Genomic DNA, 19077 nt, shown 5'->3' on the forward strand with positions numbered 1-19077 from the left:
TTTGCTGTGCTTGTTTATAGGACTGTACAATTTGGCCCAAAATGTTGTAATTTACATATGACCATATAATAATAATAATAATAATAATAATAATAATAATTATTATTATTATTATTAGTATTATTATTATTCTTGTTATTGTTATTGTTATTGTTATTATTATTATTATTATTATTATTATTATTTCACTTTAAATATATTCAACAAAATAAGAAATATTACTATTTTAATATTTCACTGTGAAATAAAAAAAATCAAGAATTTAATAAATATAATGTAATAAACATAATTTTGTTTTATAGTACAAGTGACATGCTTCACTCTAAAATATGCAGCTCATTTATTTATATAATTAAATCACACTAATATAATAATCACACCAAAAGGCCTGTCACACTGAGCATGATTAAGCGACGTGAATGTACGATGCGAAGACGCTCTTGAATCGAAACAATAGATCCCTGCGAAGCTAATAGATCCATACAGAGCTATATACCATGCACGATCATCAATCGCGGAACGACAAAGCAAGATTTTTTCCCCCTGACCATTCGCTTTGCTTCATAGCGTCGTGCTCAGTGTGCCTTAAGCCATAATGCATTTTCGGTTTTATTTCACTTAACCATGCAGCTCTAGTTGATACAACTCTACAATACAGCTCTAAAGTCATATGACAGTGTCTCAGCATTGACATCAAACCTGGCATGATGCAAAGTTTGGAATGACATGGCGGTGAATAAATGATGACAGTATTTAAATTTTTGTGTGAACTGTGCCTTTAAATGGATTTCTTAAATCTCTAATTAATTTTGTCTCTTCATTTATTTATTAATATTTACATTTTTAAATACAGGTTTCACACATTGTTTCTGGTCTGCAGATCACATTAGTGGACTCCTGCCCTGAAAGCTTCTTCCAGGAAAAGCTTGAAGCTCTTGCTTTCACCCAGCCCTCATTAGACTAAGTGGGCAAGCTGTTGTGTTAAAGTGGAGGATTTTTAGAGATTGTGCTCGTAAGTGGTGTTAAGTGCCCGGTTCCTCTCTGCCAGATATTTGCATAGGGTGAGCTCTGATCCTTCCACTGATGAGGACCGGCCCACGTCACAGTTGAAGAGCCAACCGGACACACTAGCATCTGTGATTTTGTTGTGTGTGACTATTGCATTATATTCAGTTATTGATCAGGGCCATATGTGTGTCCGGCTATTGATCAATAACCATGTGTGTGATGTCTCAGCTGATTCCTAAGGAAGCTAGCTGGAGTTTCATTCGCCACAGAGACATGGCTCATCGCACCTTAAAAGTCAAGAGGGAATCTCTTGTTACCTGTTAAGATCCCCTATCAAAGAGAAAGATGCACAGTCGTCGCCTGAGGATTAAGTCACATTCATTTGAAACGGCACAGGTGATTGGATGACCTCATAAAGAGCTTTGTTTGGCGACACCGGCGGCGGTCTTAGTGCTTGTAGAACAGCTTTTTTTCAACCAGGGGGCCTTGACCTACAAGTTGAAGTTTCCACATACTCCACTTTTCCTTTTTTTTTTTTTTTTTTTTTTTTTTTTAAAGGATTGAGTAAAAAAAAAAAAGGACTGAGTGAACTGCTGAAATGTATCCAACATCCCCATACAATGAGTCCCACCCCCTCTATAGTTGACCAGCTCTTCCTGTGGTAGGCATGAGGCAGGTCCAGATGGTGCTCACAGATGGTTATTGTGGTCTTAAAGTGGGATTACCTCCCTCTGCTCGCTGTCCGCTGCTCCTTAAGACAGCAGACCGGGACAGAGCCACCCAATTATCACCTACACTACAACCCCTGCTGGCCAGACCGAACCCCTTAATGCACCATTACAAAGTGAATGGCTTTTTGCCTAGCAGGAGGCATGCGGCCAAGTTAACAAAATCTAATATAGATTTAATGCAAGCCAAGTTTAAAATAGTTTAAAAGGAAGCTTAGCTATGATTGGAGTCTTAACGTACACGAGAATGGAGTATTAGTGAAAATAAGTGTTACATTTGCTGAGTTGCTATAGTGTCATTTTCAATGGCTATGTAACATTATCTATGTCATGGCTAGACTACATTATCTGTGGTAAACTTTGTTAGCTTGTAATGCTAATCTATGGTCTCTGCAGAGCATATTTGTTTGGTTCAGAGTTTCTCTACTTCTTAATTGGTTTAGCTTGTCCTCCTACGCTTTCTGCTGTTTGCTCTGTGGCACAGGACCGTGCCGGTGAGAATCGTACAATCAAGCCAAGACCTTCTTAGAAAGGAAAACCGTTAAAGACCTCAGTGACAGAATCAGATAAGGATGGTCCACAGAATTGGTCATGGATTATAGCTTTTGAGAGATTTGCTGTGTATCAGGTTCAGTTTTGTTTTTGAAAATGTATACGTTAAATAAATACTTTGTTTGCATCATCTGCATGTTTTGCCAGCCCCCCTGATGAGACATTGTCTCATTGCGATAACTTTTTATTAAAAGTCAAACAATGCTTTCATCTGCCACAAAAAATTTAATAATTTGGGTGCTTTATATATTTATACAGATACACTACCATTCAAAAGTTTGGGGTCAGTAAGATTTTTCTTTTTAAAGTAATACTTTTATTTAGCAAGAATACTTTTAAATTTATCAAAAAGTGATACTGTTCTTTACTGTTCTTTACTTTCAATTAGTATATGCTTTAAAGAATCCTGAAAAAAGTTTCCACAAAATATTAAGCAGCACAACTGTTTCCAACATAATTATTATAATGTTTCTTGATCACCAAATCAGCAAGGATGGATCTGAAGAATCACGTGACACTGAAGACTGGAGTAATGATGCTTAAAATTCAGCTTTGCCATCACAGGAATAAATTACATTTTAAATTATGTTAAAAATAAAAAAACTATTATTTTGAAATGTAATAATATTATTTCATAATATTGCTGTTTACTGTATTTTTGTTCAAATAAATGCAGCTTTTGTGAGCATTGGAGACTTATCGAATCATAAGACTTAATCAAAAACATTAGAAAATCTCACAACCCCTACATTTTGAATGGTAGTGCTTAGTTAAGTAATATATTTTATATGAATTTGTTTTGTACTGTATAAATATACTTATAGTGAAATGATTAAAATGAATTAAAATCTTATGTATACAGTACATTTTTTAATCATTTTGGTCTGGTTTATTTATTAATGGTCACAATTACTTAAGAAAATGACACCCCAAAACAGTAGTGCTATATATTATAAACATTGTAGTTTTGACAGTATTGCTTCATTATTCGGTGTGGATGAGGTCAAGCCATTATTGAAATCATTCCACCACCCACTGAGTTCCTCACACAATCTCAGACAAACCTCTCTGTGTTAAAGCCCTGATACATGGTTCTTTTTGGCCCTCTATTCAACTGCTTGCCAGCGGGGGATGGCTGCCTGCCTCTCACCTCACACACGCACACACATACATCGTCATATCTTGCACGTTGCTGACAATTAATAATCAACACTTATGTAAAAACTCGGTGTGCTTTCCCCTACTCTACTCACTCCGTGTACTAGCACTGTGCCAAAGCTGGAAGATCTCTCTCACACACACACACACATTGTATGAGCTTGTAATGTCTTATTTGAAACGTTGGCTATAATGTAAAAAAAAACTCAGTAGTGCTGAGTTTTAGGGTTTATGAGCTGTTATGATTAATGATGTGCTGACGCTGGTAAATCCCCCGGCTATTTGAGTGAGATAGTGTGCGCGTGTCCTTCAAAGTTTTGCTTATATCTTTTACGACAGCCAGCACTGTACTTGTGCCAACCACAGGACAGTTGCATGATTTATTGATATAGATAAACTTAAAGACTTTGTCTTACACATAGAAGGTGTATGAATGTCAGACGGTTTAGAAATCTCGAGTCATGACACAAATTGTGGTGTTATTTGAATAGTGCAAGATTGCAGTAAGGCTTTAGCTGTTTGGCTCAGTCCAATGACATGTAGACATGACCTTTGACCCTTATTAAGTCACCACAGGCCCTTGGTCATACCATATACACACACACACACACACACTTATACATAATACTTTAATTAAAACTAAATTTTATAATATAAAATGTTATAAATGTAATATATAATTAAATATTAAAAGTAAATATATTTAGTTATATTATTTTATTTTATTTATATGATGTGATTTTTGTATACATACATGCCATGGCACCGAATGATTACTGTATTCATTTAGTATGACATTGCCATGGCGCACTATCATTCTATTATACTCCTTTGTTATGGTTCATTTTTGTTTTGTATAATGAGTGTTTGTGATTGTGTTTTATGTTTAATCAGAGATATTAAGCCAGACAATATCCTGATGGACATGAACGGTCACATCCGGCTGGCTGACTTTGGCTCCTGCCTTAAACTCATGGAAGATGGGACAGTGAGTTTGATTTTCAGTCCTAAAGCTGTCAAGCACATGATTTCTTGCTCAGTAAGTGTTGTGTTATAAATTTCTGTCTTCCTGTACACGTTTTCTCATAGGTCCAGTCCTCTGTTGCAGTTGGGACCCCGGACTACATCTCTCCGGAGATCTTGCAGGCTATGGAGGACGGGAAGGGAAAGTATGGGCCGGAGTGTGACTGGTGGTCTCTAGGTGTGTGCATGTACGAGATGCTTTATGGAGAGACACCCTTTTATGCTGAGTCTCTGGTGGAGACATACGGCAAGATCATGAACCATAAGGTTTGTTTGCATCGTATACCAACAGGCAATTCTGTACCACTAGAATTGAACATGTCGTTATTTCCTATGTTTGTTTAAAGGTGATGTGTGTAATCTTTCAATTTTAAAATACATTCTTCCTTCAGAGACAACTGAATGCAAGCCATTCATTGGTTGATTCCCCTGAATAGTGTAAAAACACTGTAGCGCTATCCAAATCATTATATTTTGTTCAGGAAAACGAGTGTTTTATGAAGTTGCAGTTTGTGATGCTAGTGCTGAGAAATTGCACATTTCACCTTTAATTGTGGAGGTGCACTTCTGAAATCCGTTTGCGGTTAGAGTAGCTTAAAGGGGTCCTATTGTGCTTTTTTACATTTTCAAATTTCTTTAGTGTGTGAGGTTGCTGTTTGAGCATGAAAGGGTCTGCAAAGTTATGATGCACAAAGTCCACTCCAAAGGGAGTTATTCTCTATATCAGTAAGCACTGTTTATGAACTCCCTGAAATGCCTCTTTGTTGATTTGCATAAGTAGCCTGTTGAAACTCGCGGTTATGGTAGGAGGCGTGACATTTCTGAAACACTTTCGAAGTGGTTGACCAATCACAAAACACTGGTCCAGCCAACCAATCAGAGCACATTGCGCTGTTCAGAAGGAGGGGCTTTATAGAGACAGAAACTAAACAGAGCGTTACTGACAGACTGGGAAGAGAGGTGCTGCAACTATGAAAACCTATTCTAGTAGACCCCAAAAACAAAATTAAGACTTTAAGAAAGGGCATAATAGGTCCCCTTTAATTTCTAGGTAACCCATTCCTTCTGTTAGTTAACCAATACAATAATTTGTATGTGTATCTTACTTAGTATAAAACAAAAAAGTCATGAGTGAATTATAGAAGTTTTGAATTAAAAATTCTTTTTGTCTTTCCTTCACTATTTTATTCTGGATTAGTCATCTCAACCTAACAATGAGGTAATTCACCTTTTCATCAAGGTTCATTTAGTTTTGTGTGGGACTTAACTAATGGAGCACATCTTAAACCACCGTAACTAGCGTAGTTAGGTAGAGATAAATGATAGTCTTACTCTGCAATGCTCAAGTATATTCCAACTCTTTCTTTCTCAGGAGCGCTTCCAGTTCCCACTTCAGGTGACGGATGTGTCCGAGGAGGCTAAAGATCTCATCCGCCGGCTGATCTGCAGCAGAGAACACCGGCTGGGCCAGAATGGCATCGACGACTTTAAACAGCACCCCTTTTTCACAGGCATCGACTGGGACAACATCCGCATGTGCGAAGCCCCCTACATCCCTGAAGTCAGCAGCCCCACTGACACCTCCAACTTTGATGTGGATGACGATTGCCTCAAAAACTGTGTATGCGTCTAGTTTTGTTCTAATTTTATCCTGTAGTCAATGTTTTTTTTGTTTGTTTATTCACACAAATGCATTAGTATGTAGTTGAGCAGGCCATTATGCAGTGTTACTGGATGACTTTAATGGATGTTTGAGTCTTAGATTGTTTTTCTGAAATATTTTAGGAGACGTTGCCCCCACCTTCACACACAGCATTTTCTGGACACCACCTCCCATTCATAGGCTTCACCTACACAAGCAAATGGTGAGTCAGACAACTTTTTATTCATCATGCCTTTCTTAATTAGGTACACTACTGTTCAGTTTGCGGTCAGTAAGACTTTCTTTGTTGAAAGAAAGAATACTTTTATTTAGCAAGATGCTTTAAATTGATCGAAAGTGAAAGTAAAGACATTGACATTGTTACAAAAGACTTTGAACTTTCTATTCGTCAAATGATCATGAATTTGTTTTTTTCTTGGTTTCCAGAAAAATTCTTTCAAATTTGAAGAATATTTCACAATATTATAGTTTCTACCATATTTTTCATCAAATAAATACAGGTTTGGTGAGCATAAGAGACTTCTTTCAAAAACTTTTAAAAATCTAACCAACCCCAAAATTTTGAACAGTAGTGTAAGGTGCTGTGCACTTTAACAATATTATTATTTTAATACAATTTTAATTGCACTTGTGTGATATATGTGGTTCTTTAGCACACTGTCAGATCGAGGGTGTCTGCGAGAGTCCATTGGACCTGCACAGGTAGATGCTGATCTTCAGCGTAGTCTGGAGGAGAGCTTGGCTTCTGAAGCCTATGAGAGAAGGATCAGACGTCTAGAGCAGGAGAAGACCGAACTTACCCGTAAACTACATGGTGAGGGCACTAACACATCCAGAATAAATCACATTTTATCCTTCTGTCTCTCTGAAACTTATTTTTTCCCTTAGAGTCCACGCAGACAGTGCAAGCACTGCAGTACCCTGATTCGGACGCCCCTGTGAATGCTAATACAGAGGTAGAGATCAGGAGTTTAAAGAGTGAGATCGACATCCTGAAGAAACAGATCGCAGGTGAGAGCTCGATATTGGGTTAAAACGCACACAGTTAAGGGCACAATCCCGGTCTTGGGTCTTTATTGTACTCTTATTGATTACCCATTGAGGTTAGTGACATCTTTGGACAAAGACTATATAATGTTGTGTCATGTCAGACTCTGGTCAAATGGAACAGCAGTTGCAGGAGGCCAGCACTGCTCGAAGAGACCTGGAAGACTCGTCTAAGGTCATCAGGGGCTTAGAGAAGCAGCTGAAGGGTGTCACACAAGATAAAAATGATCTGCACAAGGTACCTATTTCGTTGTATTTAAAAAAAAAATGAGGCACAATATCATACTGTTATTTAGCCATATACGCCAATCAATGGTGGGGAAGCTATGGTTTAAAATATGGTTAACTAGTGCAACCATGCCCTCACCAGGTGAGCCAAGGTGATTTACTAGCTTTAATCATTTTTATCTTAAAGGGGTCATGACATGAAAAATCTAATAAAGCCTTGATATTTTGATGTATAAGAAGTTTCCTGCAAAATCCTGCAAGTTTCAGAGCTTAAAAAGTCCTCCTTATTATAAACAAAGCATTTATTTAATCAAACTCCAAACAGCTTATTTGGATATTGGAGGACTTGTGATGTCACATGGGCAAATACATTTGCATATGCCTGCCTCCAGAGCAAGACATTGACAAATACCTGTAGTTTTACATCATCGCATCATAGGACCCGCCTACTGGGATTCTGTCGCTTAATGGCTGACACTTGCCGACACTGGATGTGAGCGTTATGTCAAAAGCAAATAGAACCCAATATAATCACTGATACTGTCAACACTGGATACAGTATACAGATGCCCGTTCACTTTACTTCACACGCTTGAGTCTGTCAACAAGTGGACAAATGAAAAAGTAAATAGAAGCGTAAAGGAACGTTTGCTTTGACGCACTCGTTTGCATCCCTGTACAGACTTCAGAAGGTTACCAGCATCAGGAACAAGTGGATTGTTTATTTTAATGGCGTCTCAGATGGTGTTGGAGGATTATGTTTGTTCAGAAAATTTGACTGCAGATTGTTTAGTAAACGAAACACGGTGTAATAGTTCGCAAATAAACTTTTGTTGACAGCAGCTGCATCACAAATCATAAGTAAACAATTTCATAATGCTTTGTCTGTTGTCTAATGTTTTCAAAACACTTACTCACATGCAATAGCCACTAGCCAGTGGGCATTGATACTGTTTCCTATGCAATGTCATTAGCCAATCATAACAGTGGCCAGTTACTGACAAGCCTTAAAGGCTATATATATATACACTCCTGAACAAAATCTTAAGACCGGGGGAAACATTGCAAGTATTCGCATTTCGCACTGGTGGATCATGACCGGGTTGTAAGTACTGCTTCAAAATGCCAAAAGAAGAAACAGGAGCAAGAGACAAAAAATAGAGAGCAGGCAATTTATTGAAAACTGCATTTAAACTCAAACAGGCTATTCATCAGCTGATCAAAAGTTTAAGACCATAGCCCAAAAATAAACCCACAACAGAACTAAAAGTGTCAAAAAAGGACTCCGTAGTGAGTAGCCCCACCGTTCTTGTTGATCACTTCAAACACTTGTTTCGGCATGCTTTATGCGTCTGTTTCCAGGAGGCTGCTGGGAACGTTGCTCCATGTGGTGAAGATGGCTTCACGAAGGGCATCCATGGTCTGGAACTGACGTCCGTTTTTGTAAACTTCCCTTGCCATCTATCCCCAAATGTTCTCAATGTGATTTAGATCAGGGGAACACGCAGGATGGTCCAAAAGAGCAACGTTATTCTCCTGGAAGAAGTCCTTCGTCAGTTGTGCACTGCAGCGTTGTCCTTGAAAGACCCAGTCATTACCGCACAGACGAGGGCCCTCAGTCAAGAGGGATGCCCGCTGCAACAGGTCCACATAGCCAGCCATGCACAACCTGAAGCTCCATTTTCCCATTGAAGGAAAAAGCACCCCAGATCATGATGGAGCCTCCTCCACTGTGCCGCGTAGAAAACATCTCCGGTGGGATCTCCTTGTCATGGCAGTAACGTTGGAGGCCATCAGGACCGTCCAGGTTACATTTTTTCTCGTCAGAGAATAAAAGTTTCTTCCACCTTCAATGTCACATGTTTGGTGCTCCCTTGCAAATTCCAAATGGGCAAGTTTGTGGCGTGGGAGGAGACGTGGCCTTTGAAGACGTTTTTTGTTCTTGAAGCCCTTCTCTCGCAGATGACGTCTTATGGTTATTGGGCTGCAGTCAGCATCAGTAAGGGCCTTAATTTGGGTCGAGGATTGACCTGTGTCTGCACGAACAACCCGTCGGATCCTCCGGCTCAGTGCAGGTGAATTTTTTTTGGGTCTACCACTTGACTTTTTTGTCCCATAACTCTTAGGATCTTTTAAGAAATGTAAAATGACTCTCTTACTGCATCCAACCTCAGCAGCAATGGCGCGTTGCAAGAGCCCTTGCTTGTGCAGCTCAACAATCCTGCCACGTTCAAAGAGAGAAAGCCTTTTTGCCTTTGCCATCAGGAGATCGTGACAGTAGGACTGCTTGAAGAACAATGACATGAAAGCCATATTTTTGTGTAGATTTTACCTTTTTATGGCTATGGTCTTAAACTTTTGATCAGCTGATGAACAGCCTGTTTGAGTTTAAATGCAGTTTTCAATAAATTGCCTGCTCTCTATTTTTTGTCTGTTGCTCCCGTTTCTTCTTTTGGCATTTTGAAGCAGTACTTACAACCCGGTCATGATCCACCAGCGCGAAATGCAAATACTTGCAATGTTTCCCCCGGTCTTAAGATTTTGTTCAGGAGTGTATATATATATATATATATATATATATATATATAGTACAAAAGCTTTTATTAACATCATAAGTTAACCTAAAGGAACATAGTAAAATATTTTTAAAAAATTATGTCATGGCCCCTTTTAAATCCAAAAATTAGGCTTTTAATCTATAGCTTAATATAGTCTGAGATTTGCTGGTCTTAGACGGTTTTAAGTGGTCTAAAAACCATCCAAACAGACAGCTTTGCTAGACTGGAAGACTAGCTAGCCACTTTAATCTGCTCTATGCTTTGTTTTTTCTGGGTAATTGCCATAAATGACCAACTAGTTTCCTTGTTTATGATTTGCTGGCATAGTTTAATGGTCACAGCGACCTGAGTTGACTTTAATCTTTAACTGTGCCATTTAACAGATTACTCTTTAACTAAATGACTTAAGTTGATCCTAGAAGGTAAGTTATATTAATGTTGATTCTGTAATGAAAATGTGAAGGAACTGCTGGAGTTGGGAGAGAAGGTGAAGGCTCAGTGGAAGGAGCTGAAGGAGGCTCACAGTCAAAAGAAGATGGCCATGAAGGAGTTCTCTGAGCTAAACGAACAGCTGAGTGATCTGCGATCACAAAAGCAGCGGCTGAGCCGACAGTTCCGAGACAAAGAAGAGGAGCTGGAAGGAGTGTCGCAAAAACTAGAGGCTCTGCGGCTAGAGATACGCAAGGCTGAGAAAATGCGCAAAGAGGTATATGCTTCAAAACCACCCACCCTGCTGGAACTTACTGGTGTTAGACCACTATATAAGCAAAGTCAATATGGCTTTAATTTTGATGCAGTGCCCCAGCAATCATCAGTGGTATCATATTTGTGGATTTGATGGCTGCATATTTGATGTTTGTGGTGTTGTCCTTTCAGTTGGAGGCCCTGGCTGAGGAGCAGGCGGCAGAAGCTCAGAAGGAGAGAAAGCTACGAGAGAGAACTGAACAGTTCAGTAGACAACTAGAAGAGGAGCTGGAAGGAATGAAGGTGACACAGTGCATGACTACATTAATATGCATTAATAATTGGAATATGAAATATGACTTTTACATATAAAAAACATTTTTAGACACTCAATTCCCCCTTTTCTCTTGTTCTCTTACACTGTGTCCAAAATCAAATACTGCTATATAGTATGTACTATATAGTATGCGAAAAACAGTACACTAAAAGAGTAGTATGTCCAAATACATAGTATTCTGAAGTGCGCATTTGATGGACACTTTACTATCCCGTGAGGCCATGGGAGGAGATTTATGAATTGAAGTGAAGTGACGCAACAGACGGCGGATGTAGTACATACGAATTTCATTCATACTACCCATTTTCATACTATATAGAGCATATTTTTTTAAACGTCACATAGTAAATTCAAATTCAAGTACGTGATTTTGGATGCAGCGTTAGTCTTTTCTTCTACTGTACTTTACACTCACATATGTATGTCTTGGTCCTCTTGCAGCAGTTGAAACAGACTGGGCCGTCTCACACAGCGCCAAGCTCAGACCAGCAGCAGGAGCTGATGCGCTTGCGGGCAGAGCTGGAGAAGAAGAACGTACAGTACGAGGAGGAGTTGTCTCGCCGGGAGACGCTCCACAGCACTGAGCTGAAGGGCCTCAAGAACTTGCTACGTGATGCCGAGGGTCAACACCTCACACTCCAGAAAGAGATTCTCATGCTTAAAGACAAACTGGAGAAAACCCGCAGAGAAAGGTACATGTATAACTATATCAAAACTCATTCTTTCCATCATGTAATTATTCAGCTGCTGGCACACTCAGCCTTCGCACAAGCAGATATTTACAGCTTTTCTTGTCTGCTGCCCACTTACACAGAAAGGCCAAACTGAAGGACCAGAGAAATGGCGTTTAGAGGCATAAATCTGAATTTGAATGTATTGACTAGAATAACCAACTGTGGTCTGCGAAGTGTTCATGGTCATGATATTTGAAGATGAAACCACCAGCTTTTCTTGAGCAACCAAAGTGAACCTGTAGATTTGTTTCTTTACATTGAATAGTTTGTGTTAAAAAGCTCCATGGTAGCAGAATGTAGCTGTACTGCAAACTTCATCATGTTCATTATTGTGTTTGCAATAGCCAAACTGAGCGAGAGGAGTTTGAAACAGAGAACAAGCAGAAGTACGAGAGGGAGAGAGCCCATCTGACAGACGATAACAAGAAGCTTACAAGTGAAGTTGAGAAGGTGAGATCTGTATCACTCTCAAAAACACATATGCCAATGTTCATGATATTCATTAGCCTGTGTCTCTTTCATCACAAAAAGTATACATCAAATCCTGTCTGAAATTCCCCCTTCTCCTTTGGCACCCTCTCCACAAATCCGCTAACATTCCTAGAGAGAGATTGTAACCACGCACACTTAAACAAAATTGCTTCTTGGCTCAGCCACTGTTTACTTTGGACCGCGAGGTAAAATCGGAATCAGCCAGTCAAATAATTCTGCAAGTTTGGACATATCAGATATTAAAGGGCTCCTTATTTTTGGTGGCATGGATATTAAACATTATTCATTTCGTAAAAATACCTGGAAACCCAAAACACAAAGGCAGTTTAAAACAATAGCGCAGCCGGCCAGGGCTGTCATGTCAAATGCCAGATTGGATGGGGTTTCGAAACATAAGCAAGAATGATGGCATTTGGAAGGAATTGAACCAGGATGTAAAATGCCTGAATAAAGTCACATTCCAATAAAAAAGAGCACTACAGAAGTTTTGTATAGACTTGCCGTAACAAAGTATGTTTGCTTCCTGTCTTTTGGACAAAGTTCAGTTTCCTACAGAACAAAGAACCGATAAAAGCTAGAGAGGTTGATCAAGGATGGGATAAACTACAAAATGTGCTATTACTTTTCTAATCACTCAGATGATAAAACAAGCAGAATAGATTTATACTTAAGGATGGACAACCAAACAACATTTCTATTTTAATTAGTTTTTTAAGCATCCAACATTGGCACAAAATGGTGAGACCACACATATCAAGTAGATTACCGAAACTAGAGAAATTTAGTTTGCTGATTTCCTTTGAAGTCTTTCTATTTTCGTTTTTTTTTTTTTTTTAAGTTTAAATGGATTTTAATGGTTTCAGTTAACAATAACAACACTGATAACAATGACAAGCACCTTAACCACATAGCAATGGCTGTCTTATCCATCCAATCTCCATCTGTCTGCTTCCTCCCATCTTTACTCTCCTTTGTGGTCTCTTTTTCTCTCTTCAGCTGAACTCGATGTATGAGCAGCTCAGCAGTAGTCACAGGCAGCTGGAGGAGGAGATGAGAGAGTTGGCTGATAAGAAGGAAAGCGTTGCCCACTGGGAGGCCCAGATAACTGAGATCATCCAGTGGTGAGTGGAGCCCCCTACCTGCAGCTGCTTGCCATCACACCTGCAGAGAAAGACATTATGATGGTGACCTTTACCCAGATCTGCATGGCTGTGCAGATTCACATCATGCAGATGATGCAGATCAAGTGGCCATCTTGTGACCATTCATCACTTTTCAATTTTAAATAAGAACACAGATTGTATGCTTCATTTCAAGCTGATCTGTGCAGGGTGAGCGACGAGAAGGATGCTCGTGGTTACCTCCAAGCTCTGGCCACAAAAATGACAGAGGAGCTTGAAGGGCTCAGGAACACCAGCTTGGGAGCTAGAGGAACGGTGAGACACACACACACATCAGATAAGGATGAAACGCATATCCTCTTATTCCTGCTCTTCTGATGTGGTGGGTCTCTCTCGCTTTGTCAGGACATGCCGTGGAAGATGAGGCGCTTTGCTAAGCTAGACATGTCTGCGCGTCTGGAGCTGCAGTCTGCGCTGGATGCCGAGATCAGAGCCAAACAGTCCATCCAGGACGAGCTTAACAAAGTCAAAGCATCCAGCATTGCCACGGAATGGTGAGGCCACACACATCAACATAGTTCTGCTCAACTCTACTGAAACCACAGAGATTTTATTTGCTGATTTGATTTAAAGTCTAATGTTTGTTTGTTTTTTCAGCTCAACAAACATTTTTTTGATATTCTCTTTGTTTTTTTAATTTGGTGAAATGGCTGAACTTAGTTTCATTTGTTCACACTTTCTTCTCGAATGAGGTTAAATTTAAATAGAGTGACATAGTTTTCTGTCTGTTATTTTTGTCTCACAGCAAATTGCAAGAATCCGATAGTAGAAACCAGGAGCTGCTGACGGAAATTGAGAGGCTGAGGAAGGAGACAGAGGAGCTGAGGCTGAGAAGAGGTAACAATCTGTGTTATTTACATATTTTCTGTTTTATTTAGTCATTTATTAGATTTTTTTTTTATACAGCATTAATTCATTTTTATTGCAGTTTAGTTTGAGTCATTTTGTACTTCAACTCATTTTTGTTTAAGTTTTGTTTATTTTATTCTATATCTGCCTTATTTCAATTAACAAAAATGAATTAAGTAACAATAAACAACTCTGGTGACAATCAAATATCCGCATGATCTGTGCAGCATTGCTTTTCACAGTGTCGCATGCTAACAACAGGTCTGGCTTTGTGAAATTTAAATAGATCTTTTAATAAGATTCTGTCATTTGTAGGTGTGAAGCATCAGGATTCACAGAATTCCTTCTTGGCATTCCTCAATGCGCCCACTTCTGCTCTGGATCAGTTTGATGTAAGTTTGAGAACATCTGCATAGAAGGTCGCTCTGGTTTCCAAATAAATCATTTTCATCATTCTTATTTATTTTTTTTCTGTTTGTTTTCTGTATTCTTCTGTAACCTCCTGATCTGTTTTATTATTTTCTGTTTTTTTCTCCTGTCATAATGTGTATGATTATTGTTTTTGCTTTTTTTCATTCTGTTGCCAATCAGGACTCATTTTCTTCCTCTTCATCTTCTTTAGTTGAATTTTGGGAAGATGTAAGTTCTCCTTCAGCCATGTTATAGTGCAATGTCTTTTTACATCATTCATTTTACACATTTAAAAGCAGACAAACAAAAGCCCTACTCCCGTTATGAATCTCCTACAGGAATAATATCAGAAAACAACAGAAAACTCAACTCGCAATTGATTCTAATTGAGTTTGACATTAGCATGTTACCAAGCTAATAGCACAATACTCAAATAAGCATAAAAATATACAGTACAGACAAATTGGGAAATAAAGTAATTTTTTCACTACTCAAATCCTTTTTATTGATACTTTTCAGGATTGAATTAAATATTGACCTGTTTTTACACTCTACCGATATTATGTTTTCCTTATCTGATCCTACATCCACCTCAGTCTCTTTGGTAGTGACTCCTTGGAGTTCTTTGACGTGAAGTGATTTCTTTGTGCATGTAAACTATCCTCAGAAATCCATCCACAGATTAGACGTGTTCTTACATGCCCTCATTCCCTTCCCTCCGTTTTCCTGCCTGCCATCCCAGGTCTTTATCCTATCCAGCTGACATTGCACATGAAGTTTGACTCTCTTCTCATCTTCTTTCTCTCTCCATATGAAGCGGTCACCCTCTTTTGGTCTCGGAAGCAAAACCAGACGTGTAAGACCCACTTTTGTCCTGCGTCACAGTAAAATCCCCCTATCATATTGTTTTTCTCCTGTGGTTGTGATGGCTTGTTTTGCAAACTGCATCGGTGGCAGCTGATTGTGGTGATATCTGTATTGCATGAGACCTTTGATGCTCAAATGCATCTGAAATGTGTTTGGGAAACTTCCTTTAATCTATCCACATGCATATCATATGAATGTACTTCAGAGAAACTGTTTTTTTGTCTGGGTTGGTTAATTAAACTTGGTGGTTTATTTTCCATACCATGAGCTTTTATAGTCATTTCAAAAGCCTTTTTAAATGGAAGGATATAGAATTAATTTACGTGGCTCAATATTTGGATCTAAATTTAACTTTAGCTCATATATAAAGATTATAAAGACAAAAATAAGTTTGTTTACTTAAAAATGAACATTTTCTCATAATTTACTCTCCCTCAAGATGATGCTTACTTTCTTCCTTGGTTCACAGAAGTTAGTAAGAGTTTGTACTGTCCTCCTTTTTCATACAAAGACTGTCAAACTACAAAAAGCTATAGGATAGCTTTGTATATGAGGAAAAGGGGAAATACACTACCATTCAAATGTTTGGGGTCGGTAAGATATTTTTATTCAGCAAGGATGCATTGAATTTTAAATGGATCAAAACTGACAGTAAAGACATTTAATATGGTACAAAAGATTTTTATTTAAAATAAATGCTGTTCTTTTGATCTTTCTATTTATCAAAGTTGGCTGAAAGATCACGGTTTCCACAAAAATAGGTGCATGAGCAAGCATAGGTGTTTTCAACATTGATGATAATATTAGAATAATTTCTGTAGGATCATGTGACACTGAAGACTGGATGAATGACTGCTGAAAATTCAGCTTTATCATCACAGGATAAATTACATTTTAAAATGTATTATAATAGAAAACATTTACTTTAAATTGTAATAATATTTCACAGTTGTACGGTTTTACTGTATTTTTGATCAAATAAATGCAGCTTTGATGAGCATAAGAAGAGACTTCATTAACAAATCTTACCAACCTCAGACTTTTGAGCAGTAGTGTAATTGTTTGTTGAAGAGTTATACAGAAGTCATACAGGTTTGCAAAGACATTATGCTGAGTAAATGATGAAAGAGTTTTCATTTGAGTGAACTAATATTTTACAGATCACTTTAATGTAAGACCCTCATAAAGTGTGGATATGGTTTCCATATAGTTCCATGGGTTTGTGTTTCTGCCCTTCATTCTGTCTTGCATGTATAGTTGGTGTGTGGTCTCTGTGTAGTGGAAATATTGTGCCTTTACTCATTGGTTTGGAGCCTGGGTGCACATGCTTTGTTCTGCTTAGAGGGTGTAATTCCAGTAAAAGTGTTATTGTCATGATAAGCTTTATGGGCTTAATGTATCGCTTTGAGTGTGTTTCGCTCTGCATGGTGGCATGTTCTTCTGATGTCACAGTCTGTGCCGTATGACACCTTTAGTAAAGATAATTATCATCTTTTTGCTTCTTAGCTTGACTCGGCAGATTTCACTCCCTCCAACACTCCATCAAGAGATGAAGACTCAAGATCTCGCCGCATATCACGCTCACGGTCCCCGTCCACCACCAGTGACATGGAGCCTATTGAGGTATCATTTGGACTCTTAAAGGGATAGTCCACCCAAATATGAAAATCCTGTTTGGATTTACTCACTCTCATGTCATTCCAAACCAATATGCTATTTTTTTCTGTGAAGCACAAAAGCAGATGTACTGGCCAATCTTTTCCATAAATAAAGTGATCTAGCCTGTATCCGGCATTTAACGTTTATGCTTTTGTGTTGCACAGATACAGGTTTGGAATGACATGAGTAAATTATGACAGTATTTTTACTCATCACTTTAACTCTTACCACGACCTATGGTTATATAATAAAATGCACTGATATGTTAATGTATCCTTCTCATAGTTGATTGACCATACGTCACGTAGTCTTCAGACTCCAACAGGCAGATCAGGCTATGGAAGCTTGGGACACTCATCACCTAAGGTAACACAAGGGATTTAGGCCACAAAATCTGGGTGATATGCCGATATCGGACTATTTACGTTATCTGTACAATGTGTCAACCTGTATAGATTACACTATCATTCAAAAAAAAAAAAAAAAAAAAAAAAAAAAAAAAAAATATATATATATATATATATATATATATATATATATATATATATATATATATAAAAATATATATATATATATATATATATATATATATATATATATATATATATATATATATATATATATATATTTTATAATCCTATAATGGCAAAGCTGAATTTTCAGCGGCCATTACTCCAGTCTTCAGTGTCAAATGATCCTTCAGAAATCATTCTTATATGCTGATTTGGTGCTCAAGAAACATTTCTTCTTATTATCAATGTTGAAAACAGTTCTGCTACTTAATATTTTAGTGGAAAACACAATACGTTGTTTTTAGGATTCTTTGATGAAATAAAGTTAAAAAAGAACAGCACTTATTTGAAATGGAAATCTTAATGTAATGCATAACAAAGTATTCATTTCTAATTTCGTATTAATTTATTGCAAAATATTTTTTATGCTGTAATGATTGTACTGTGCTATACATATGTGTCGAAGTTCTTTAAGTATTAATATTAGCAGATTATCCCCAAAAACTTTTTTTTCATGAATTTCCAGCAAAAACAACTGTATTGTAATATATACTGTTACTGTGATATAAAAGAACTTGTATTGTGTGCTGTAGGAATTTTGTCCAACACTCCTATTAAGCATTTGTCTATTTCAATTGGGACACCTATGGAAATAGTTTAATTACATTGCTGATTTTCTCTGCTCCACAGCCCAAAGCACACCAGTTTATTGTGAAGTCCTTCACCATTCCCACCAAATGTAATCAGTGCACCTCTCTCATGGTGGGACTTCTCCGTCAGGGCTGCGCCTGTGAAGGTGAGGACAACACAAGAGAAATGAAAGCTGTGAATATGACATTTTTAGTTTTCGAGATGATCAAACCCGTACAACTTTATTTCTTCAGAGGAACGCATAAGGATAACCAGTATAATCCTTTAAAATTTTCCCTTTTGTGTTCCACTGAAGAAATAGTCATTCCAGTTTGGAATAATGTAAGGGTGACCCTTTCCTTTCACATTGGTTTATTAAATGTGCCCCAATCCCAGGATGCCTTATTGACAAAATGCTCTGTAATACTCAGTGCCTGTGTTCTCCATCTCTCCTTATAGTCTGCAACTTCTCCTGTCACGTCACCTGTGCTGATAAAGCCCCCTCTGTGTGCCCCGTCGCACCTGACCAAACAAAGGGCAAATTAGGAATTGATGCTCAGAGGGGCATTGGGACTGCATATGAGGGACATCTTAGGGTAAGATTTGTTTTGCTCTTTATATATTCTTCACTATTTGCTTTGCTGTCTTTATTCATGGTCATCTGAATTATACACATACTACGTTTCCCATTGTTGTTCGTTTGTCTGTACACTATTAGCCACAATTTTTTTTTGACTGCCTTGAAATGGAGATTCG

The 19077-nt window shown here is 38.1% G+C and overlaps 1 protein-coding gene across 7 annotated transcripts in view; it reads left to right on the forward strand.

The window, feature by feature from the left end:
- Positions 1-19077, forward strand: part of cdc42bpab (CDC42 binding protein kinase alpha (DMPK-like) b) — a 59176-nt gene that overhangs the window by 25791 nt on the left and 14308 nt on the right. For 3 of the 7 annotated variants that reach the window (XM_084092092.1, XM_084092096.1, XM_084092093.1), the window contains exons 6-28: positions 4341-4434; positions 4536-4736; positions 5668-5688; positions 5842-6090; positions 6255-6334; positions 6786-6946; positions 7021-7143; positions 7284-7417; positions 10429-10671; positions 10842-10952; positions 11428-11678; positions 12065-12170; positions 13209-13333; positions 13543-13648; positions 13739-13887; positions 14139-14230; positions 14558-14634; positions 14834-14881; positions 15471-15509; positions 17027-17143; positions 17465-17545; positions 18382-18487; positions 18781-18917. In XM_084092092.1, coding sequence (XP_083948218.1) covers positions 4341-4434; positions 4536-4736; positions 5668-5688; positions 5842-6090; positions 6255-6334; positions 6786-6946; positions 7021-7143; positions 7284-7417; positions 10429-10671; positions 10842-10952; positions 11428-11678; positions 12065-12170; positions 13209-13333; positions 13543-13648; positions 13739-13887; positions 14139-14230; positions 14558-14634; positions 14834-14881; positions 15471-15509; positions 17027-17143; positions 17465-17545; positions 18382-18487; positions 18781-18917 — 2851 coding nt within the window. The remainder of the gene's footprint in view (positions 1-4340; positions 4435-4535; positions 4737-5667; positions 5689-5841; positions 6091-6254; positions 6335-6785; positions 6947-7020; positions 7144-7283; positions 7418-10428; positions 10672-10841; positions 10953-11427; positions 11679-12064; positions 12171-13208; positions 13334-13542; positions 13649-13738; positions 13888-14138; positions 14231-14557; positions 14635-14833; positions 14882-15470; positions 15510-17026; positions 17144-17464; positions 17546-18381; positions 18488-18780; positions 18918-19077) is intronic. The other 4 variants (XM_084092094.1, XM_084092098.1, XM_084092097.1 and 1 more) reach the window with 3 other exon arrangements.

This window comes from Abramis brama (assembly GCF_963993115.1).
Source record: "Abramis brama genome assembly, chromosome: 18".
NCBI lineage: Eukaryota > Metazoa > Chordata > Actinopteri > Cypriniformes > Leuciscidae > Abramis > Abramis brama.